At 39.3% G+C, this 21,008-nt stretch overlaps 1 protein-coding gene across 8 annotated transcripts; it reads right to left on the bottom strand.

Moving 5' to 3' along the window:
- Positions 1–4,904: 4,904 nt before the first annotated feature.
- tpm2 (tropomyosin 2 (beta)) lies at positions 4,905–20,512 on the bottom strand. 8 transcript variants are annotated; one of them, XM_026340287.1, is made up of 9 exons: positions 20,227–20,512; positions 16,219–16,344; positions 13,380–13,513; positions 12,916–13,033; positions 12,360–12,430; positions 11,767–11,842; positions 9,869–9,931; positions 9,681–9,750; positions 4,905–5,937 (listed from the first exon to the last, which is right to left on the bottom strand). In XM_026340287.1, the coding sequence occupies exons 1-9, from the start codon at positions 20,338–20,340 to the stop codon at positions 5,855–5,857; spliced, it is 855 nt and encodes a 284-aa protein (XP_026196072.1). In that variant the 5' UTR covers positions 20,341–20,512; the 3' UTR covers positions 4,905–5,854. The 8 variants fall into 8 exon arrangements, with proteins under 8 accessions (XP_026196072.1, XP_026196070.1, XP_026196073.1 ...); XM_026340285.1 differs by lacking the exon at positions 11,767–11,842 and adding an exon at positions 10,647–10,722; XM_026340286.1 differs by lacking the exon at positions 4,905–5,937 and adding an exon at positions 8,606–8,959.
- Between the last annotated feature and the right edge of the window lie 496 nt (positions 20,513–21,008).

Below are 21,008 nucleotides of genomic sequence, written 5' to 3'. Positions count from 1 at the left end.
ATGCCATGTTTGCAGTAGACAGCTTGTGTAATCCAGTAGTATAATGTGGTTGTAACTGATATGCGGTCATTTGATCACAAACTACATAAGTCCACTACAAAAAATGAGGGGGGAGCAGCAGCCGGTGACTAACAACTCAACTCCCATTAAAAGCAGTTCTCCTTTTAACATTTTTGACATACTATAGTAACTGCTCAGCCAGCAAATTACCCACAGCTTCTCCCACAGTCTAGTTGGTCACCAGAAAGCCGACAGGAACATCTGCTGCTAAGTTTGATCACATGTGACTGTAGTTTACTTTTTGATCCAACATATAACTTTTACTCACAGCATCTCACAGACACTAATCTGATATTTAGGAAAGTTTGTTTTCAGGAATATTAGTGCATTACCTCTCAGCAAGTAGATATATGTGACAGCACATTGCACATACAGATAATGATTTTGCATCCAGCTTATGGGATGCCAACACTGGTTGGACATTTTCTCGCACAACAATTTCTTTGCAGACCTTTCGTATCCTGTCATGTGCGATTCGCTTTGATGACCATCACACAAGTGCAGCCCACAGTGAACACAACAAGCTGGCAACCTTCAGGGACGTTTGCCCTTTACAAACCAAGTCTTGACATCACTGTTGATGGGTGTCCCGTCAGTTTTAGGGGACAGCGCACATTCAAGCAGTAAATGCCAACAAACCATCTAAGTACGGTGTAAAGAGCAGCACATGATGACACATCATGACACTATAGCACTGTCTTTTCAGAGCCACATGAGAAAATTGTAAATGTAGTACAGTGTGTGGTTGAAGAATCACTTTTGTAATTTACAAAAAAAAAAAGTCACCACCTGGATTTAACTAAGCAAATAGGTAAGAGCCACATCCTGTGGTTGTGGAAAAAATGTGAATCTGTTTCAGAAGACTTACTTGGCATGAATCAAGCAAAGAAAACATCTAAGGAGATTGATGAAACTACTAAAACTGGGTTATGAACTGTCCAGTGGAAGAAGTTCATGTGGTCTGATGAGTCCAGATTTACCCTGTTCCAGAGTGATGAAGTGATGCACCCATCATGTCTAGTGTTTACTGTACAAGCCTGTGGGGGCAGTGCTATGATCTGGGGTTGCTTCAGTTGGTCAGGTCTAGGTTCAGCAATGTTATGTGTCCAAAGAATGAGGTCAGCTGACTACCTGAATATACTGAATGACCAGGTTATTACATCAATAGATTTTTTTCTTCCCTAATGGTATGGGCATATTTCAAGATGACAATACCAGGATTCATCAGGCTCAAATTGTGAAAAAGTGATTCGGGGAGCATGACACATCATTTTCAAACATGGATTGTCCACCACAGAGTCCAGACCTTAACCCCATTGAGAATATTTGGGATGTGCTAGGGAAGACTTTGTGCAGCGGCCTGACTCTCCCATCACCAATACAAGATTTTGACAAAATAATGCAACTCTGGAATAAATGTTGTGACATTGCAGAAGCTTACTGAAGCAATGCCGGGGTGAATGCGCGCTGTAATCAAAGCTAAAGACGGTCCAACAAAATATTAGAGTGTGCTACAGATAAACAGATGGTACCGGTCAGTTTTGACCAGGAACACAAAAGGTGTTATTCTGTGCCACAGTGTCAAAAAAAAAGTGACTTTAGTAACATTTCAATGAAGTATAGTGTAATAAATAGTACAATAGGTTTCATCTTAGTGTTTGTTATGGTCAAAATAATATGTATATAATGTTTGGGATGAGCTCAGTAAATGAAGCCTGCAGGACATACACAGCTAATACAAGTTGAAAACAGAAGAGCTGGAGTTGATAAAAAAAGATTCAATACAACATTAGGTGGTAATATACAGTTTGTATTATTGTGGATTAATAATATCATAAAATGATCCCAGTCAAAAGTGACTTGAAACACTATGACTGTGGCTGAAATGAACATAACAGGAGGGCTAGAAACCGAATCCTGGCACGAGTTTTGGGGCCCTCACTGTGCTGGAGCAGCAGGTGTAGGAGAGTCAGTGTAGCATCCTCAACATGTCTACCACCAGTTGATCGTCAAACTAAAGTGGATCTTACAGGCCTTCCATTTTCCTCAGGATCTGTTGTTGAACCAATTTCTCAAAATGTAAAGGTACCCTTCGTTATTTGACCTGCTTGCATCCCTGCTTGCAGGCACGTTTGGAGTCGTAAACTTGGGACTCTCCACCAGTCAGTCCGAATTGTAGAAGCCTCAAAAGGTAAGATGTGAAAATACTTACACCAATTTACCACTAATTCACAAACGTGAATGTGATGTGTCTAACAATAAAGTTGTTCACTAATCTGCAACTTTCGCTGTATCGCTGTTCTTTTCAGTTTGTTTTCCTTCGTCCGTGCACCTTGGCAGTGAGGTGCTAGGAATGTATGCTCTGCTCGTCTTTAGTGTGTTGCAACATTTCTCAGCACGGAGTCATACCTACTACACAACCTCTCATTATATTTAACCCATTTGACGAATCTGAATTCCCAGATGTCGCTGCATCAGCTAAGCATGTCCTTTACCATTGTTTTCCAGTATGTCTCCACCCCTTGTATTCAGAGCATGCGAGAATCCCTACAGTTCTGTTTAATCTTTACCCGCACAGACTTTCCAAAATAAGCCAACACAGAGAAATGGTGAATCCTGTCATAAATCAAATTGCACTAAGAAAAGGAAACAAATCATTCTTCCTATATAATTAGACTGAGTAACTTATTTCATCTTACTGTTTAAACAGTTGTGGCGGTGGTAGACTCAAGGGATGAAATGATCTAAAGGGACCCCAGTGCATTCAATGGATCCTCATCAATAGAGATCAGGGATGCGTGTTTGGTAAAAAGTTTACATCCACATAAGACTGAGCAAATCCATTAGCATGACGTGCTCTACAGTGGCAACAAAAACTCAGTGATGTCTTCCCAATTTCCTGTTTAGTGTAACCACAATGGTTCATTTCTGAGTCATGAAATTTCACAATGCTCATTTGAATGATGTTCAAACAAAGGTTATGAACGATGTAGAAGTTCAATAACAATGTTCAACTGACAGCTGAATGAAGCCTGGCTTTTGTCATGATCCTCTCTCTGTTTCCTGTTTTGTTCTTTAATATTGGTACTCCTCCTGTACTCTTCCCTGGTGGTGTCCAGCTTTTCCTTACCATAATCACCCCCCATTCTTCCCATTTCCATCATTACTTCATCTCTTCCCAGTATAAACCCTCCCTCATCCAGTACTCACCAGCTTCATACACTGCTCTTCAGTCATTTATTGCCCAGCCCCTAGTCTAGTTTTTCTGTATCCAGCCCTGTCCTTTGTTTCTTGTTCTCTATGTAGTTTTTCTATTCTCCCCTTTGGACTGTATTTTATGGCACATCGCTCTAGGCCATGCGGTGAACGCCATCTTGACAACCACCATTTTGTTTTCTAAGGCTCATGTCCCAGAGTTCTCTGCTTCCCTGTCTAATTCCCCTTGTCCACCTCCATCATACATCTTGGTTACAGCAAACTCCCTTATGCTTAAATTGTTTCTGTTATTTTAATTGGATCTATGTAATGTCTTTTGATGTCCACTTCATCCGGTGGAGACTTTCTGTTTTTAGTTGAAAATTTAACCAAGAGAGAAATAAACTCAAGACAATAGTTAAAAATAGGGCCCTATAATATAAACCCAGGTCAATTAAACAAACAGAAACTCACCACTCAAACATAACTGATCTAACTACTGACACAGAAAGCAGGGTATTTAAAGACAGGGGACAGAGACACGCATCTAAACTAATAATTAACCTTAATGCCAATACAAACCTAAATAATACAAATATTTACAAGGTGAGTCACATTATAAACCACATCCAACTTGGAAACAAATCCTCAAAATATGTTTGAATTGAACTAAACTGGCTGACTGCCCTGTCCTGGGCACGCACAATTGCCTTCTTCCACTTCCTGTATGTGATGCATAAGACGCTCTCTCCACATGAGCTCCATCTTTTGGCCAGAAGGAGGACTCGCGAGGACAGGAGGAGGAAGAGAAAGGTACAACAAATGAATTAGAACAAACATCAGGACAGAAGAGGTGACAGAAAATCATCTATTTCTAACTCAATAATTTAAACTCATCAAATAATCATTTGCTTCACTTCACTGACACTGTTGTGTTTTTATAAGTCAAGATAGCTGGAACACACACCTACACTATTCTCAATTCAATCATTTACAGCAAAGGTTTGTAAAACACGTGACTCCTGCTGCTGTAACTCTGTCTGTTTAATGGCCCCGTTGAAAGGAGAGAGCATGCTCAGATATGGTCAGAGGTCCATACAGGCATGGGGGAATCACACTTCTGACTCATGTTATGAGTCATGATGATATTCACACAACTTGGACGAGCCTGTCATTTCTTTTGTATTTGTAGTGTGATTTTTGAATACAGCCTTGTTGGGCTGATGGTTTTCCTTCTGTTGCCTGTTGTTATGTCTCTTTATTCTGTGGTTCACATCATCGCCAACTGTGGGAACTTCACTCTGGACTACAAGCAACGGGAATCCTGTGCCTCTTTAGTCTCCATCCACTCTGATCCTCTCTGGGAGCTTGATGTCTAGATGAAGTGCACAATTTATTTTCATCTGTAAAGAGAACAACCAACCCATTGAGTCCACTGTGGGTTCTTATGGGTTAGCCTAGATATGTTTCTTATGTTGTCTTTGGCTCAGAATTCAAATGTTGTAGTTCATTTCCTGATGCTTCACTCCACTCCTTGTGAAGTGTTGTCAAGTTCTTGAATCTGCTTCAGTATGGAGTCTGTGTTAAAATGTATGTTCCAGAAGTATAACATTAAAACCATTATTAAAGAGGTCACATTGTCAGAGGCGTCTTGCAATGATGAGCTTTATTATTTCATTTCTCTTGTTGTATATGAAGCTTGTATTCAAAGATGTCAGTGTTACAGCTCCCAGCATTTTATTCAGTTCATTTGTTTGTTTCTTCTACTTTGTTCAATTAGTAATCAAATTCTATTAGTTATTATATGACATTATTAACTGTGAGGAGTCATACCTTTTGATACTGAGCTCAAACAAATGATGTTAAACAATGCAGCCAATATAAAGATAAGTTAGTTTTACTTTAAAAGACACACTAATTTGAATGTTTCTCTAAACTGATCTTTCAACAATCCCCCCAAAAACAAGATAAAATCCACTGTTTGTCACTACCCTCCAAAATAAGAGCTCCCATCTGTTGTGATGACTTTAACAAAAAGATGAATAAAAGTGTTTTCTGATCTGTGGTTAAGGTTTGATTAGGATTAGGTGTAAGTACAAAAGAAAAAGCTTGGTAGGAAGGAGGAAATGAGCAACTGTGACTATGACTGTAACTTATTCATTCATGTGGTTTATAACAGTAGAGCCTTTCTTGGGGAGACGTGTGATTGGACAGTCCTGTAGGACACTTTATCAACCACAGGAGAAACAATGTTCTATGTGTGTGGCAGTTACTGTCTAGTATGAGTTGCAGCTCATCATTATTCTTTAAGATGACAATACATAAGAGTGAATTCATTCATATTGCGGAAAGCTTCAACATATTTAGACAAACATGATTAACTTTTCCAGCAGAAACAATTGCTCCTATGATAATTAGCATGTGAATGCAAACCAGTTTTTGTTTATTGTTAATTTTGTTGCCAATTAAATCTAAATTGATCCTGATGGACTGGAATTTTTTGATACAAATGTTACATTAAGATTCAATCAATAAAGGGTGTATGCTGGGGGCATTGGATAGAGATTAACCCTTGCTTCAACCAGGTCTGTAGAGGTCTCTATAGGTTGTTGAGCTCCAAAAGAGTTTGGTCCAACACCTGGTGCATCTCCAGGTTCTCTTCTTTGGCTTGGGCCACTTTCTCTGGAGAAGGAAACAAAGTCACAAGTGAGCTTCCCAAAACATTTCCTGTGTAAATATTGAAAGTTCAGAGCCCTTTTAATTCTACAGAACCTGTTCATTGTAGATATGAAGCTCAATAAAATATAATGAAATTGTTCAGAAGATGTTTCTGAATTAGACTAGCTTTTAAATTTACTTTTGAAAGCTAAAAACATTTTTTTTTATTTTGTATAAATATTTTCTGTAAGGTTTTAAACCTTACACTGTAAAGTGCCGTGAGATAACTTCTGTTGTGAATTGGCGCTATACAAATAAAACTCAATTGAATTGAATTGAATTGAAATATGGTGAGCCTTTCTAAAGTGACTGAAACCTTCTGGCAGCAGATTGTCTAGATGAAGGCCAAAGGGGTGACCCTATCAGCCTATCAGCCATAGCTAGAGAAGTTGGTCGTTCCAAATCTGTGATTTCCAGAATACTGCATTACAATGTCACACACTTAGTCCCCCAAGAAGGCTGGTCATCCACGAGACAAATGCAAGAGAGGACAGAATGATTGAAGGAGAATGTCGATGTGCAATCACTGCAATACTGCAGCTGGAATTACTCCTAGTTCAGTGCTGAGCAGGGTAAGGATCTGTCTGATCGTACAGTGTCTCAACATTTAAAAGCATTTGGACTGAAAGCCCACTCTGCAGTGAGCAAACCTGTCATTAGCAGAAAAAATCCAAAGGCTACACTAACGTTTGTTGAGGAGCATGTTGTGTGGACAAAGGAGATCTGTTTCAAAGTTCACTTTAGTGATGAAAGAAGGTTTAATTTATTTGGGTCCTATGGGAAACATTATGTTTGCTGTTGAACTGGGGAAAGACTGAACCCAAAGTGTGTAATGAAGTCAGTGAAAGGTGGAGGAGGTTTGGGGAATGTTTTCTGCAGCAGGAGCTGGGCGTCTTATACAGCTACATGGCAGAGTGAATGCAAATGTTTATGAGAACCTTCTTCGACAACATGCAGTTTCTTCCAATGCCCCCTGTCACACAGCCAGAGCAGTTCCTTTATACTGTAAACATCAAAATATTGAAATGGCCAGCCCAGAGTCCTGATTCAAACCCAATAGAATACCACACACAACAAAGAGACTGGAAAAAGAGTGGACTAAAAGCATCCAGAGCAGTGTGAGAGACTAGTGATGTCCTGTGGATGCAGCTGTACTGAACTTGTAATCTTTCTCTGTGCTACTTTCATTGCTGTTCTCTAATTTTAAGGTTTTTTGTTGTTGTTGAAGTTCTTTGGTTATTTTATAAAACACTGTTCTAGTAGCATGGTATAGACACAACAAAAATCCCTTCAAATGCAATGAAGATGACATTTATGAAAAAATAAAGTGTAGATAAACTGTTCTCTAATTTTGATCCTCACTGTACAGGAAGGCCTTTTTCAGGGTTCACATAATAAAGTTATGTTCATCTGTGTTGAAGACAAACATACATGTAAGGACCTATCAGACCACTGGGGGGAGCCGAGACTAAGGGAGTAAGGGAGCAGTCTTAAGCTTTTACTAGAAACAGAATCTTGCACATCCACTACATGAATTTATAGCATTAAGCACAAAATGTGTATTACCTGCAACTTTAAATCAATTCATACTGTTATTGTAACATCAAATACAGTTACAAGAAAAAGTAAATGCAGTTTCCAGGTTTTCTGCATCAATTGAGCTACGGAAAACTAAACTAACAAAACAGTGGGCTTCTGATGTCACTAAGCATCAACAGACATTGATTGTCAGCAGACAATCAATGAAATAAGAATAGAGGTGTGGTTTAAAGCTACCTTGACAACTAAATACTGTGTCAATGTGCTATTCACAAGCAGAATCAGCTGATATGAGCCATGCTTCGCAAGACTGAGATCTCATTAGACCTACAATTAATTGTTGATTTGCATGTAGCAGGAAAGAGTTGGAGCAATCTCAAAGAGTTTAGATATTGATCAGTTCACTGTTAGACCAACTGTCTACAAATAGAGACTTTAGCCACTTTAAAATTTTGACACTCCACAACACTACTGGGAAAATGCCTTGTAGAAAGATCAAAGTAAGAACAGTCTGGAAAGAACATGAAGCACTAAGTATGGCATAAAAAGAAAACAGCTTACCAACATGTATGGAATGCAAAAGCCTTTCTCACTCTTATCTGACATAGGATTTAAGTTCAGTCACATTTGTCTGGTTCATAATGCTTCAGTTTAGCTTCTGACTCTTTTACTGCTGAGACATGGTATAATACCTGCAGAATGGGCTTTGCCACCATACGATCTTGTTTACTTGGCCAGATTATGAAATCCTTCCACTCATTCTCACTAAGAAACTCTATTAACCACACTATACTTACTTCTGAGTCAGCTTCTCTGTGATGCTGTTTCTTTACCCAGTCATAATGCTGACTGGTTACTAATTATCCTTCTTATTTGTGAGATGATTTTTGTTTTATACTACTCACAACCTTTCTAGTCTTTCCTTGGCCCTGTCCCTATTATTTAGAAATATGTTGCTGACAAATTCAAATTTCTCAGTTTCAACATCTGAAGCATCCTTGTATTTTCAATCAAATGTACACATTTTACACAAAATCACAGCTATTTTTTGGAAAACAGGGTTGTAAATGGAAAAGGAAGACGACTAGAAGGAGACAGAAACACCAAGAAAGCTTTAATCCATTTATTACAGAGGGGAAAGGAAAACAGGTTTACATGAATATTTCAATAAAAAGAGGACATGAACCAGCAGACACAGCAGTGACTGAGAGGCAGTAACTTAACCTTCTGTGTAAAGAGCACGGCCGTGTAACAGAGACACAGCTCAATCATCCAACCCACAACATCACTGTGGGATGGAACAGAGCAGCAAGGAGGGAAGAGTAGAGACAGGTGGGAGCAGCAGAGAGGAAGTCAGAGAGGGTTTACAGTGTAGTCATGTCGTTGAGGGCCAAGTCCAGCTCCTCACTGAGAGCCTTGCCCTTCAGCTTCTGAGCATACACTTCATCTAGAGGACACACACAGAGAAAGACAGAGACAAGGGACCAAGCAGACAGACACACAGAGTGGAAACAGGAAGGAAATAAAAACAGTGTTGAAACAGTTAACCTTCAGAGTAAGAGACAGAGTCACATATAGGCCACCTGATGCAGCGTTATCAATGAAAGCTCCATTCAGCACCGTATACAGCATATGTCAGACACAAGAGTCTGAACCAGCATCACACTCATTGACATAATGCATTCCCTAGCCCGTTACCCTAATGCTACCCATCACAACTAAATGCCTATAAACTCTAACCCTAACCACAACCTACCTGTAACATTAACCATAAAACTTAGTCTTAGTCCCAAAACGCTCTGTGAAGTTGTGAGGACTAGCTTGTGTCCTCACAAGACCACAAGAGCAATAGTACTGTAAAACTATTTGGCTACACAAGGAAGACAGACACACACACACACACACACACACACACACACACACACACACACACACACACACACACACACACACCTTTTGAGAGGTGGAACAAGTGCGTGTAAAAATACAAATTTAAAGTGCAGGACTTTTCCTCATATTAAAAGTAGAAGTTTAATGGCTTCATCAATCAGTCGTTCAGCCACTTATCAATACTGTTCCAGCAGTAGAGCTGGGATTAGTACAGCTGTAATGTTAACATGAACCACAGCAGGTCAGAGCAGAGACAGCAAATAGTAAGAGTAAAATACCTTCCAAATCATCGATGGTCTTCTCCAGCTTGGCTACAGACCTCTCTGCAAACTCTGCACGGGTCTCAGCCTGGAACACAAACCCCCATGCAACATACATCAGTACAAGACGCGCAAAACACTGTACTGTACGTGTGAACACAAACAGTAACATTGTAAAAGAAAGATACCGTGAAAATAAATCGTACCTCTTTCAGTTTGTCGGTAAGAACTTTAATTTCTTCTTCGTATTTGTCCTCCTTTTGTGAGTACTGGAAGATGAACACAAAAGGTATTAACAGAGCACAAGTAACATATTTACTGCATAATATAATATACTACACTATGAACTACTAAAAGGACACAGACTTTGCACTTTAAATCAATTTCTATGCTATCGTACAAATGTTACCATCAGAGATTTATCAGAAAAAACAATGCTTAGCTCCAATCATGAATTTAAAAATATATGAGAGGAACAAGTAAACCTAGTAAATAACATAAAGCTATGTTGAATATACATGGAGTTCTATAGTTGTGTGGTCGAGTTTTGCTTTGTGGAGGATGTTTACACATTTCATTTCTTCTATTTCCAGAATGTTTGGGAGTTTACCATTTAACAGTGGTTTGCACCTGGAACCAATGGTGAGGATGATGGTGAAAGACCTGCATTATTTCCATTTTTATTAAAATCACCTTCTTTCAGAACTAAATGAAAATCCTGTCCTGAAGTTTGTATTAGTGGTGAATAATTTTTTTTATTCTATTTTCTTTCTATTTTCTAAACTTTGAGTCTTTTTTTTTCCTCTGTCCCAACTTTTTTGAGTTCAAGTTCTGTTCAAGCAACAAATCACATTTAAACTTTCACAGAACTTCTGAAAAAGTCCCAGCTTTTCTAGAGAAATAGCATTTGTACATGAGTATGGACAATATATACAGTGAGACAGGCCAGTCCTAAGGATGAATGCCTCACAGCTCCTACTGTACCTTCTCGGCCTGGGCTTCCAGTGACTTCAAGTTGTTGGTGACATTTTTCAACTCTTCCTCTAGGTCACCTGATTTACTGAGCAACGTAAGAAAGAGGAAAAGCAAGAGAAGAAAAAGCAGTGATTTGAGAAGTAAGACAGTAGAAGAGCTTAAACCCTGACGGTATGTGAGGAACCACAAAAACATGTTCTGTCTGTGTCACTCAGAGAAAGTTAATGTTGATTATTTACCTCTGAGTAAAACAGTGAACAAAGGTTTTAGCAAAATGCCAGGGCAGTTAAGATGGAAATGCAGGTAGTGGCTGTCATGAAACTAACCTGGATGGAAATTAACATATAGTCTATTGTTATTCTATAATATTATTATTGACACCAAATCTCATGTTCAGAACCAAATCAACAATATATCCTCAACACTTTCTGACTTCCTTAATCTGTCTGAGGCGCCCCACTGAACCATGTCCTCCAATGCAACAGTAAGGTTTGGTCACATGTTTTAGGAGGGAGTCATGATGTCGCCTCTAGCATTGTGCCAACTGGCAATAAGATTGACTATCTATCTGTCAGATACTGTAGTGGGCAAGTTTTTTCCCCTGTTTTATATATTAAAACACTAGCATAAAACTCCAAATCAATCCACTCTGCCCCACCCAGGAACTCACTTGCTCTGCTACACTCAGCTAAATTCTTTGACTGGTTAGGAGGGAAAGTGTTGCTCAAGGTAAATATCTCTAGGCGTTAGGAAGCATATTTACAGTATATTAGTTGTGAAATAGCACTATGTAAATAAACTGAACTGAATATCTCTGGTAAGGAAAAGTTATTTCAATATATTCATCATTATCAACATTATCATTTGTCTCACTGTGCCCCCAGCCTAGAAATCTAATCTATGACCCTGAATCAATTTATTGTTGGCTTGGGTTTTTTCATGGGATTTGTTGACAAGAAAAGCAATAAAAAATATCAAGTGTTCTTCAAGTACAGCTTGAAGAATGTGCTTGATGTCACAAGGTTACGTGCAAGTTAGAAACAGAGAGAGGGCTTGAGAGGCTGCGTGTCAGAGGAGCAGAAGGGAGCAAGTCACCATTAGACCTTGGTGGAGTTTGCACAGTAAGTACCTCTTCCTCTCCGCACATCATGGACTTCAAATTCTGGTCCATTAGTCTGAGCTCCTCCTCCAGCTCCCTCACTCGCCTGCAGAGGTTAGTCCACGAGTTCAAGAGTGAGTGGGGGGAGGAGGGGACAGTGGGCAGGGTAGCCGTGAAACAATACATAGAGGTCCCATAGAGGCGGTGGAGGTGTATTCAGGCATGCATTACATAAAAACACACAAGAAAGAACACTAAACAAAACATCCATCCAAGTCTCTCTATGATTAGTGCATTTGTTAGGTCCTGCAGCTTGTGATTCACACATGGCTATACGACACTAGAGTGTCCAAGAATACTTTGCATTAGTGCTGAAACAATTTGATGAATAATCAACTTAATCAACAGAAAATAACTTAACAGCTATTACTATATTATAGCCTGTATTATGTAATGAGATATATAATCGTACTATAACTAACTAATTAAGATTAAGTATGTTATTGCAAAGTAGGGAAATGTATCATTAAGTGAATGTTTAAGATCACATGTCCTTTACTACAACAATATAAATAATGAACAGTGGCTCGGTGTGACTTTTCATGGTGTGGGTGTTGACTTACGCCTCAGCCACCTCAGCGCGCTCCTCAGAGCGCTCCAGCTCACCCTCTAGGATCACCAGTTTACGTGCAACCTGCAGACATTTAGCACAGACTTAACTGAACTTTCCTCTTCCCCTAAGGATCTGTCATTGCATTTATTTTGGTGATTCAAATCTGAGCTTTTTTTTTTTTTAAATAAAATGCATTTCTAGACAAAAGAATAACATGACAATACTAACATGCAATGCACAGAATGGTATGTACAATGTGTAAAGAATTTACAGGTCAGACGTTTCTTGCCACTTGGCTTTCGCTTAGGGCTTTTGTAACATGCCAAGTATGAACATTATGTCAATTCAAAGCCATTCAATGTACCATAATAAAAATAACATTTATAGTGTAAAACCTTCATTATATCATAACTTCTAAAATGGCACACTTTTAGTTCCGCCAATTTTTCATATCCTTAATGATCTTGAATGAATTTAAATCACTTTTGCAGAGTGAACTTGATTTAAAAAGCTTAGTTAGATTACAGTAAGTGTGTAGTTTTTGTAATGAGCTATGACTCCCTCACCTCCTCATATTTGCGGTCAGCCTCCTCAGCGATGTGTTTGGCCTCCTTTAGCTGCATCTCCTGGATCTCCATTTTTTCTTCATCTTTTGTTGCTCTGTTCTCAATAACCTTCATTCCTCTGAATGATGAGAGGAAAAGAGAGCAGAGGGTTAGTCACAAACTGCTGTAAATATGTCATTATATTCATTATTCTCAGTAGCTAACTGTGACCTCCACCAATTCTGATATCAGAGTCACTTATTCAAACAGATTTGAATTCCAGCTGTTGAAGTCTTTTCCATGCCATAAACTTAGTTGTTGGGAGTCCACCTAATCTGTAAAAACTATCATTTCTTCAGTGGAAGAACTTCTGGCAAAATAATCCTGATGATGTCATAGAGATGTCATCAGTGTTATCTCAGCTTGGGGTTGAGCTGGGACACAGGGTGTTTAGATTCTTTATGTAGGAACATGACATTTTTCACCTCTCACTCTCATCTGCAGCTTTCTCTGCCTCCTCCAGCTTCTGCAGAGCAGTAGCCAGTCTCTCCTGAGCTCGGTCCAACTCCTCCTCCACCAGCTGGATACGTCTGTTTAAAGATGCCACTTCTGCCTCAGCCTGGAGACAAACACACACATAGTCCCATCATAAGTCTCATTATAGTGATCATTAGTAACTTCCTACATGGCAGAGAACTCTGAAACTGCAGATAAAAACCTATCTATCTAAAATCTATTTTTGAATATATGAAATTATGTGTGCCACAGTATACCAATAATTTGTTGTAGTTTTTAGTAATTCATATTCAGTGGCATAGCACCATCAAGGCAACTGGACTCTTATTATAGTTTCTTCTTAGCACACACTGAGGACCATGTTTTGAGCTTTGCAGATATGTGGGCCATGGCTGTGTCACTGTGTCACACTAAAACTAAACCTAAGTTAAAAAACAAATGCAGAAATAGAAACAGGACAAACAAACATAGTGTGAGGGTCCATAAGGTCATTATGTTACGTTTCTGACATCTTTAAAGTAAAATATTTACCAGTCTGTAATAGGAGGTTATGCTAACATATGCTTAACCGAAGCCGGGACTCGAACCACCGGCCTGTAACTAACGTTATAGGGTGACCCCAGTGAGAGGTACGATCTCCACCCAGGGCCGCTGACCTGACCTGATCTGACCTGACCTGACCTGACCTGACCTGACCTGATCTGACCTGACCTGACCTGACCTGACCTGACCTGATCTGACCTGACCTGACCTGACCTGCTGCATGTAGACAGACTGTATGATTTTCGCTGAGCCAACGTTAACAGTTGATGGTTTTCACGCAGTTTCCGGTCTGTCGTCTTTCGTACAGAGTATGTTCAGTGTGTACCCTCTTTCTAGCCTGTCTCTCCATGTCCGCGTCCCTCTGCAGCAGCTCGGCTCGATCCTCCGCCTCGTACGCCACTTGCTGCAGTGTTTGGATCTTCCTTCTCACCGCGTCTATGGATGTGAAAGTCGCCATGCTGTGGACACTTGTCTCCGCTTCTCCCCTCTCCCTGGTGTCACGGTGTTGCCGTGGCAACGGCGTCACGGGTCGGAATCAACGCGTGATTGTTCCGGTACCAATTTCAAAATAAAATGAATCGATACGCTTCTTATTTTGAAATTACACAAAACATAAACTACCCAGTGAACAGTTAATTTTACCTTCTTAATTTGTGCTCAAATTAGGAATTAGCGACCCAAAATAACTAAACTGTTCCCGATCCTTATGTTCTGTATGTTTTCAGCAGCTCAGGGGATAAGTTGCATTCTACATTTTTTCTAAACTTTAAAGTTAGATTCCTTACATTGATTATTACCATGTTAATAAATGACATGATTCATGGTTTTATCATTTTATCATTAAGTCGTATTTTGTGTTTGTGTGTAAAATAATATTTCACATTATGTCCAGTTAAATATATTATTGCCCAGACACTGCTGATAGTGAATAATTTTCCTGTCATACCTCCTGCAACATGCACTACAAATACAATGTGCTGAGACAGTGATGTTTATATTCTACAATAGCAGACTGCTGTAAGAAGTGGAAGGATAAACTAAATCATGCATTGCTCTAATTCTTTTCCATCTTTGGTAACACCATGGTAACAACGCACACAAGAAGTCCCCACTCCTTTTAGGACAAATAAAGTAAGTTCTCTCTCACTCTTTGCTTCATACCTTTGATATTTTGCTTTATAACTGTGTATACCGTACACTTAACTCATGGAAAACTGTATACAAGTATTTACTGCCTAGAATTATTAGTCCTGGCCCTTAAGTAACATATAAGTAACATTATACTGACCACGTCAGGTCAGAAAGTAAAATGAAAGCTCTGGTGGGCACAGTTTAAACGGTTACAAGTTTTAATCTAATCTATTTTGAGATTAGTGAAAAAACTGTTTATTTGTTCACACAAAGTGTCACATGTTCCTGTGCTATGCAGAACATTGAGGGATGCAGATTTTCACTGCTGGCTTTCACTTTAGAAGAGAAGCTAAATCTTCAAACAACATTAATGCAGTGACATTTCATTAAAAATTGTTCTGTCACAGTTTTCAAGTTAACATAATTTCATTTGTGTTTAAAAATGTATAATAGTGTTCAGCTGTGCTCCGTAATGTTGGAAAGTATTTAGTAGTGTTTGGTACTGCCGGCACATCTGGTACTACAGTCGAGTTTAGTAATGTTCAGTAAAGTTTAGTAGTGTTTAGGTGTTCAGTAGTGTTCAGCAGATGTCAATAGGTATCACTGTTTAAAAAAGAAGAATGCCTATTATGTATTATAAAAGGGCTCTAGACAGAGCTCTACATATGAATTAGATTGGATGGATTAGGCTAATGATGCTGACAAGCTTCATGTTATGTTGATAAAAATTTGATACCTGACATGAAAGTCTGAATTTAGTGTCTCTGGTGTTGCTGTTAGCGGTGAGGCTGCTGATGAAACTAATGATGAACCTTATGTAGCACAACCAGCTTGGAATTGTACTCCTGAAGGTTAACATTAAATGGTTAAGACTATATTTAGCTTGACGAATAACAAACTGGCATGTACATATTTAAAACAGCAGTGAGCAGTTGACACTGCTGTTTGTCAGCAGTAATTATGACATGTACTGTATTGGTAATAGTAATTTAAATGAATCGGAGACACACCAGAAGTCAATTGTGACATACATGTATGAAACAACACATGCAGTGAACAACATGACACCTGTGTTTCTGTGTAACACCTGGTTAATTTGGTCTTAATGTGCACTAATGTGACTCTTTCACTTACATCTGCTGCTTTTTTCTCTGCCTGTTCTAGCTTTTCCTGAGCATCCTTCAGTGACTCGGAGTATTTGTCCAGCTCATCCTCCACTCCTTTCAGCTTCTTCTGCAGACCCAGCAACTCCTCCTCCAGCTATAAGCCAAATAGCCACAACACACAATACACATACAAAGAAGAAGAAATATATCAGACAATTGAAAAGCTTGCTTTTTAGTATTATAGACATAAAGCATATTAAAATAATTATATAATAATACTTTAAACAGTATACAATATTTTATTTGTCATACACAGTACATCAAGTATTGAAAATGGAGGAGAGATCTCTGATTGAGCATGAACCTAGGATACACTTCACTTCACTTCAATTTCTTTTTGGGTTTTCAGTTTCACTATTTAGTTCGAAGTTGCGTATTTAAATTAACTAACTAATAAATGAACCATCAAGAATTTCTTCATTCTTAATTTTATTCATAAGAAAACATTTCTCTGTGATCCAGCTGAGACACTGTCGCCAGAAACAGACTTCAGGGCAGATGACAACTCAGAGAAAAGGTCTTGCTGTATTATAGGGTGGATAACCAAAGCAAACACGACAGGACCTGTCAGACCTGACACAAATGTCATTCAACATCTTTATCAGTGCTGATTCAGTGCTGTATGTGGTCTGAAGTCAGACTAATATTTCTGCAGTTGGCCCTGTACATTTAAAAAGTTGTTAAACACATTTAATAGTCATTCTTAAAGTAAAGACTGGCCTATAATTATTTAATTTTGAGGCTGCTTTTCTTTAGTGAGGGTTACCAGTGCCCTCTTCAGTGGTATACCCAATAGGATTGAGCCATTGACATTATCTTTGCACTTTAGGGGACAACTTAAATCACACATCTTAATGATTCATTTTTGTTCAAAATCTTTGCTACTGTACACTGTATAATTTGTACAGAGAAAAATAAAATAACAACTGTCAAAGGAAATCTAAATCATAAAACCATGAAGAACTGTATTTAAAAACTCATAATGTGACTCAGAAGTGTGCATAGCTGTATGGCCCCTGCGTGTCAGAATGCACTCCTAGCAGTGTCTATGCTAGGAGTCAGTGGCATCAATACCTTCGCCATTCAGGAACTACCTACACACTCTGGCCAGATAAGGCTGAGTATGTCCTGCACAGGGCCCACTGCACCATTGTAAGGTCTAACAGTCACTCACAGCAGTCAGGGTACTGTTGGCTCTGACATGGAGGTTCTGTGCAGCCCTCCAAAGATACGCCTCCCCAGACCATCACTGACCCACTACTAAACTGCTGAACGTTACAGACAGCATAAAGGTCACCACAGCATTTCCAGACTCTCTCATGGCTGTCACATGTGCTCAGTGTGAACCCTTGCTCTCATCTATGATGAGAATGAGGTGCCATTGGAGGATCTGCCAATTGTGGTGTTCTCTGGTGTTGGGCTGTGAGCACAGGTTGTTCTACTACTAGTAGTAACAAAAACACCAGCAAAACACACAACTTGAGAAGAACCAGTCTGAAAGCATAAGGAGAGAGCATTAGTCTCTGGGCACCATGTGTAAAACCAGTTCCTTTTGCCTTCACCAGTTGTCACTTTAATTTGCACCAAAGCAGGTGAAATTGATTCACAATTGCTTGTGCTTCCTAAATTCACAGATCTACATCCCTGAAGTTTAACTGACTTTGTGTTATAGCGTGTAGTGTTCCCTTTTTAGTGTGATTTATTTCAAATGTCTTGTATATGAACATAATTAGTAGGAAACTTTGTCACTAGCCAGATTTCCCCTAGGTTCTTGTGAATATTCACAGTACACATAGGATCATTCCTAATATTTCTGGTGAGCTATTGACCTTTTTTGGCTTGAATGACCTGATGACAGAACATCTAATAAACAGCTTGTTGAGAAGAGTCCTTTTGATTTTAGACTCAGGGCTTTTGTTATCCAATGACTCATTTGCCACAGCAGCTTCAAGAATTATATAAGCAAATTGTAAATAAAAGTGATGTGGCCTGACTACAATGTCCACAGGACAAATGTCACTTCTGACTGTCTGTTCCAGCTAGTGGCCATGTAAGGCATCCAGTCACAAATAGACTGGGACAGTCTTGATCCTACAGTTAACTTTGTGGCAACTCCCTAACCAACAGCCCCAATGGTCTTTCTGAGAGGACCAACAATTCAAAGAAGGTGGGGGTCTTTGGAGGGAACACAGAAATAGAAATGCCAGTATTAAATGCGCCAAGTGAGAAGTGATTCCACAGGCATTGTAATAGCTATGAGCTGGGATCCTCTTGGAATAAATGCTATGTGAACACTTGCGTAGATGAACAGTAGCTATGTATAAATAGACTGCTACCTGAGCTGCAGTCAGCATTGATATATGATGATGTGTTCACAATAGCTTCAATACACTTCTACTACTACTCCTCTATTATTTGCTAAGGAATTTGCATCCCATGTCAGCAAGATGACTGACGACATGTTCACCTTTAAGAGGAAACTACACAGTAAAAAATGTGTGTTTGACCCCAACTGATGGATCTTAGATATGTTTTTGGTCTCCACCAAGTAATGAGGGAAATACCTAGACTGTGTCTATGGCTGTTTATTGTTCACTGGTGAGCAAGTAGTGAACAGTGGGATTTTTTAAAAAGAGATTTTACACTGAAAACTGCTGAGTAAAAGATGCATACAATATGTTTTAAATAAAATAATAAAACAATAACTTCAAACTGGTTAGGCTAATAAGAGTAGAGTTTCTGGTTCAATAGATTTTCCATTGGTTGATTCAGTGTTACTCAGTATTTTATAATGTGACTGTAATGTTAGATTGGAAATACAATGCTAATTTAACAGTTATAAAATATTTATATCTAGGATTAATAGAAACTAGTTAAATATTGCATAAAGATCTTCAGTGTAGAATCTTATTACAATATTCTATTATTATTATATTCTAATTATTAATCTTTTTATCAACTGACAATTCTCTAACAAAGTCTGGCACAAAAGTCTGAGTCATGATCCATCTTTGCTTGCAAACACTGAGCCTGGTTGCTCAGTTAATCTGCTAATTCTGTTATCATCCAGAATGATGATGTGGTGGCAAAGTTTGAAGCAAATTGACAGCATTTAAGTTGTAAGTTAACTTTTCTGTACAGCACACATTGTTAGTTGCTGACAGTAACCGTGCAGTTAAAGTTAGAGTTCCTGCAAAATATGACAGAGCATTTTCTCAGAGTAGTAAAACATGGAAAATGTGATGACAAAGCCCAGCGCCAACGATACCTATGCAGATAGACGTAAAGGAAAACAACCAAGTACATTTACTCTGATTGTGTACTACCACTGATAAAGTAACATCTCACTGGGGGAGTTTTGCCTAAGTGCAGCAAAAGTGTGAGGAGGAGCGAGTGGAATCTTATTTCTCAGAGAAAGACTTTTCTGAGTATTTGGTTAACTTTGTACCTACAACATTCATACTTTCATATCAGTGAAATGTATCCTAGCCTACTGCAAATGTCCACATTAGACTTTATATTTTACTTATATTACTTTTTTCATTGTTAACACAGCAGCAACAGCTAGGGAAGGGTGGTAATTACTTTATTATAATAATTATAATAAATACTCACTAGATGTTTCACAATTTAAATAAAATTACAACCACATAGTGGAAAACAGGGTTGCAAATTTGTTATTATTACCTGGAAAAAATGGCCACAATTGTAATATAATTACAAACAAGGGAATAAACCGTCATAAGTGTATATAAGTTTTTGAAGTGGTTCTCTCTTTAAATCTGTACCTAACTTAAGTAAAGTAGTGGTTCTTGTCCCAGGACCAGTCGTCACCCTAACGCAGGTACCAGTTGAAGTTGACAGATGATGTGAGGATGTGAGGACACAGTCAGCTCCTGACTCCCTCTGTTACAGAGGGCTCCATATGTTAGACTAAACAGAACATGACCTTTGACCTCCAGGGCTCACGGTGTACCTGTTTGCATTTGTCCTCCGCTCCTTTCTTGTCCACCTCCGCCTGCTCCGCCCGGTCTATGGCGTTCTCCTTATCCAGCTTCAGCATCTGCATCTTCTTCTTGATGGCCTCCATGTTTGCTCGGCGGTGTTTCTCGGCAGCGGAGCGGGAAAGGTGAGGAGACTTATCCGGACAGAGACGGCGGCAGGCAGCGGTGTGCGTCAGGAGCGCGCGGGCGGCTTGTCTGAGCGGCTCGCGGAGAGCTCGAGGATGGAATAGCGGCGGCACGAGCCCCACACTGTCTTTCCCCCCCCCCCTCTGCGGGTCCGCACGAGGACGTTGTTGTCCTTATTTAGTCAGCGCGAGCTGTGACGTGAGCTCAGGACGAGACAGGAAATCAGATCAGGTCAGTCCACGAGCACGGCGGCAGGTGGGAGCCGCGCGCCCCGCGGCCTGAGCCGAGCAGCACGGTCCCTGCTGAGGAGAGAGGTACCGCACTGTTCACCTCCAGGACAGGTAGAGCTCTAAAAGAACAGATTTAATGAGTTAAAGAACAGATTTAATGAGTTAAAGAACAGATTTAATGAGTTAAAGAACAGATTTAATGAGTTAAAGAACAGATTTAATAACACGAACCTTCACATGGGAGAACGAGAACAAAGGGGAAATTCAGGACGAACTTCTGCGTTATTGTGTAAATTAAACAGAACAGCTGTTAATTCACAATAATCAGCATCTATTAGTTCATACTATTTGAAAATGAAAACATACATCTGCTAAAAGGAACTAGTAACTGAACTGTC

The sequence above is a fragment of the Anabas testudineus genome, chromosome 22 (genome assembly GCF_900324465.2).
Source record: "Anabas testudineus chromosome 22, fAnaTes1.2, whole genome shotgun sequence".
Classification (NCBI taxonomy): Eukaryota; Metazoa; Chordata; class Actinopteri; order Anabantiformes; family Anabantidae; genus Anabas; species Anabas testudineus.
The sequence above is the reverse complement of the archived record's forward strand: the minus strand, read 5'-3'. Positions and strand labels throughout refer to the sequence as shown.

What these genes read in the sequence shown, in the direction of transcription:
- tpm2 (XM_026340287.1), bottom strand. Translation starts at nt 20,340, where the DNA reads ATGGAGGCCATCAAGAAGAAGATGCAGATGCTGAAGCTGGATAAGGAG. An exon ending in CTGACCGCAAATATGAGGAG is followed by an intron (nt 12,431 to 12,915) that starts GTGAGGGAGTCA and finishes AAATGTCTGCAG; the next exon opens with GTTGCACGTAAACTGGTGAT. An exon ending in CGCGCTGAGGTGGCTGAGGC is followed by an intron (nt 11,843 to 12,359) that starts GTAAGTCAACAC and finishes TAACCTCTGCAG; the next exon opens with GCGAGTGAGGGAGCTGGAGG.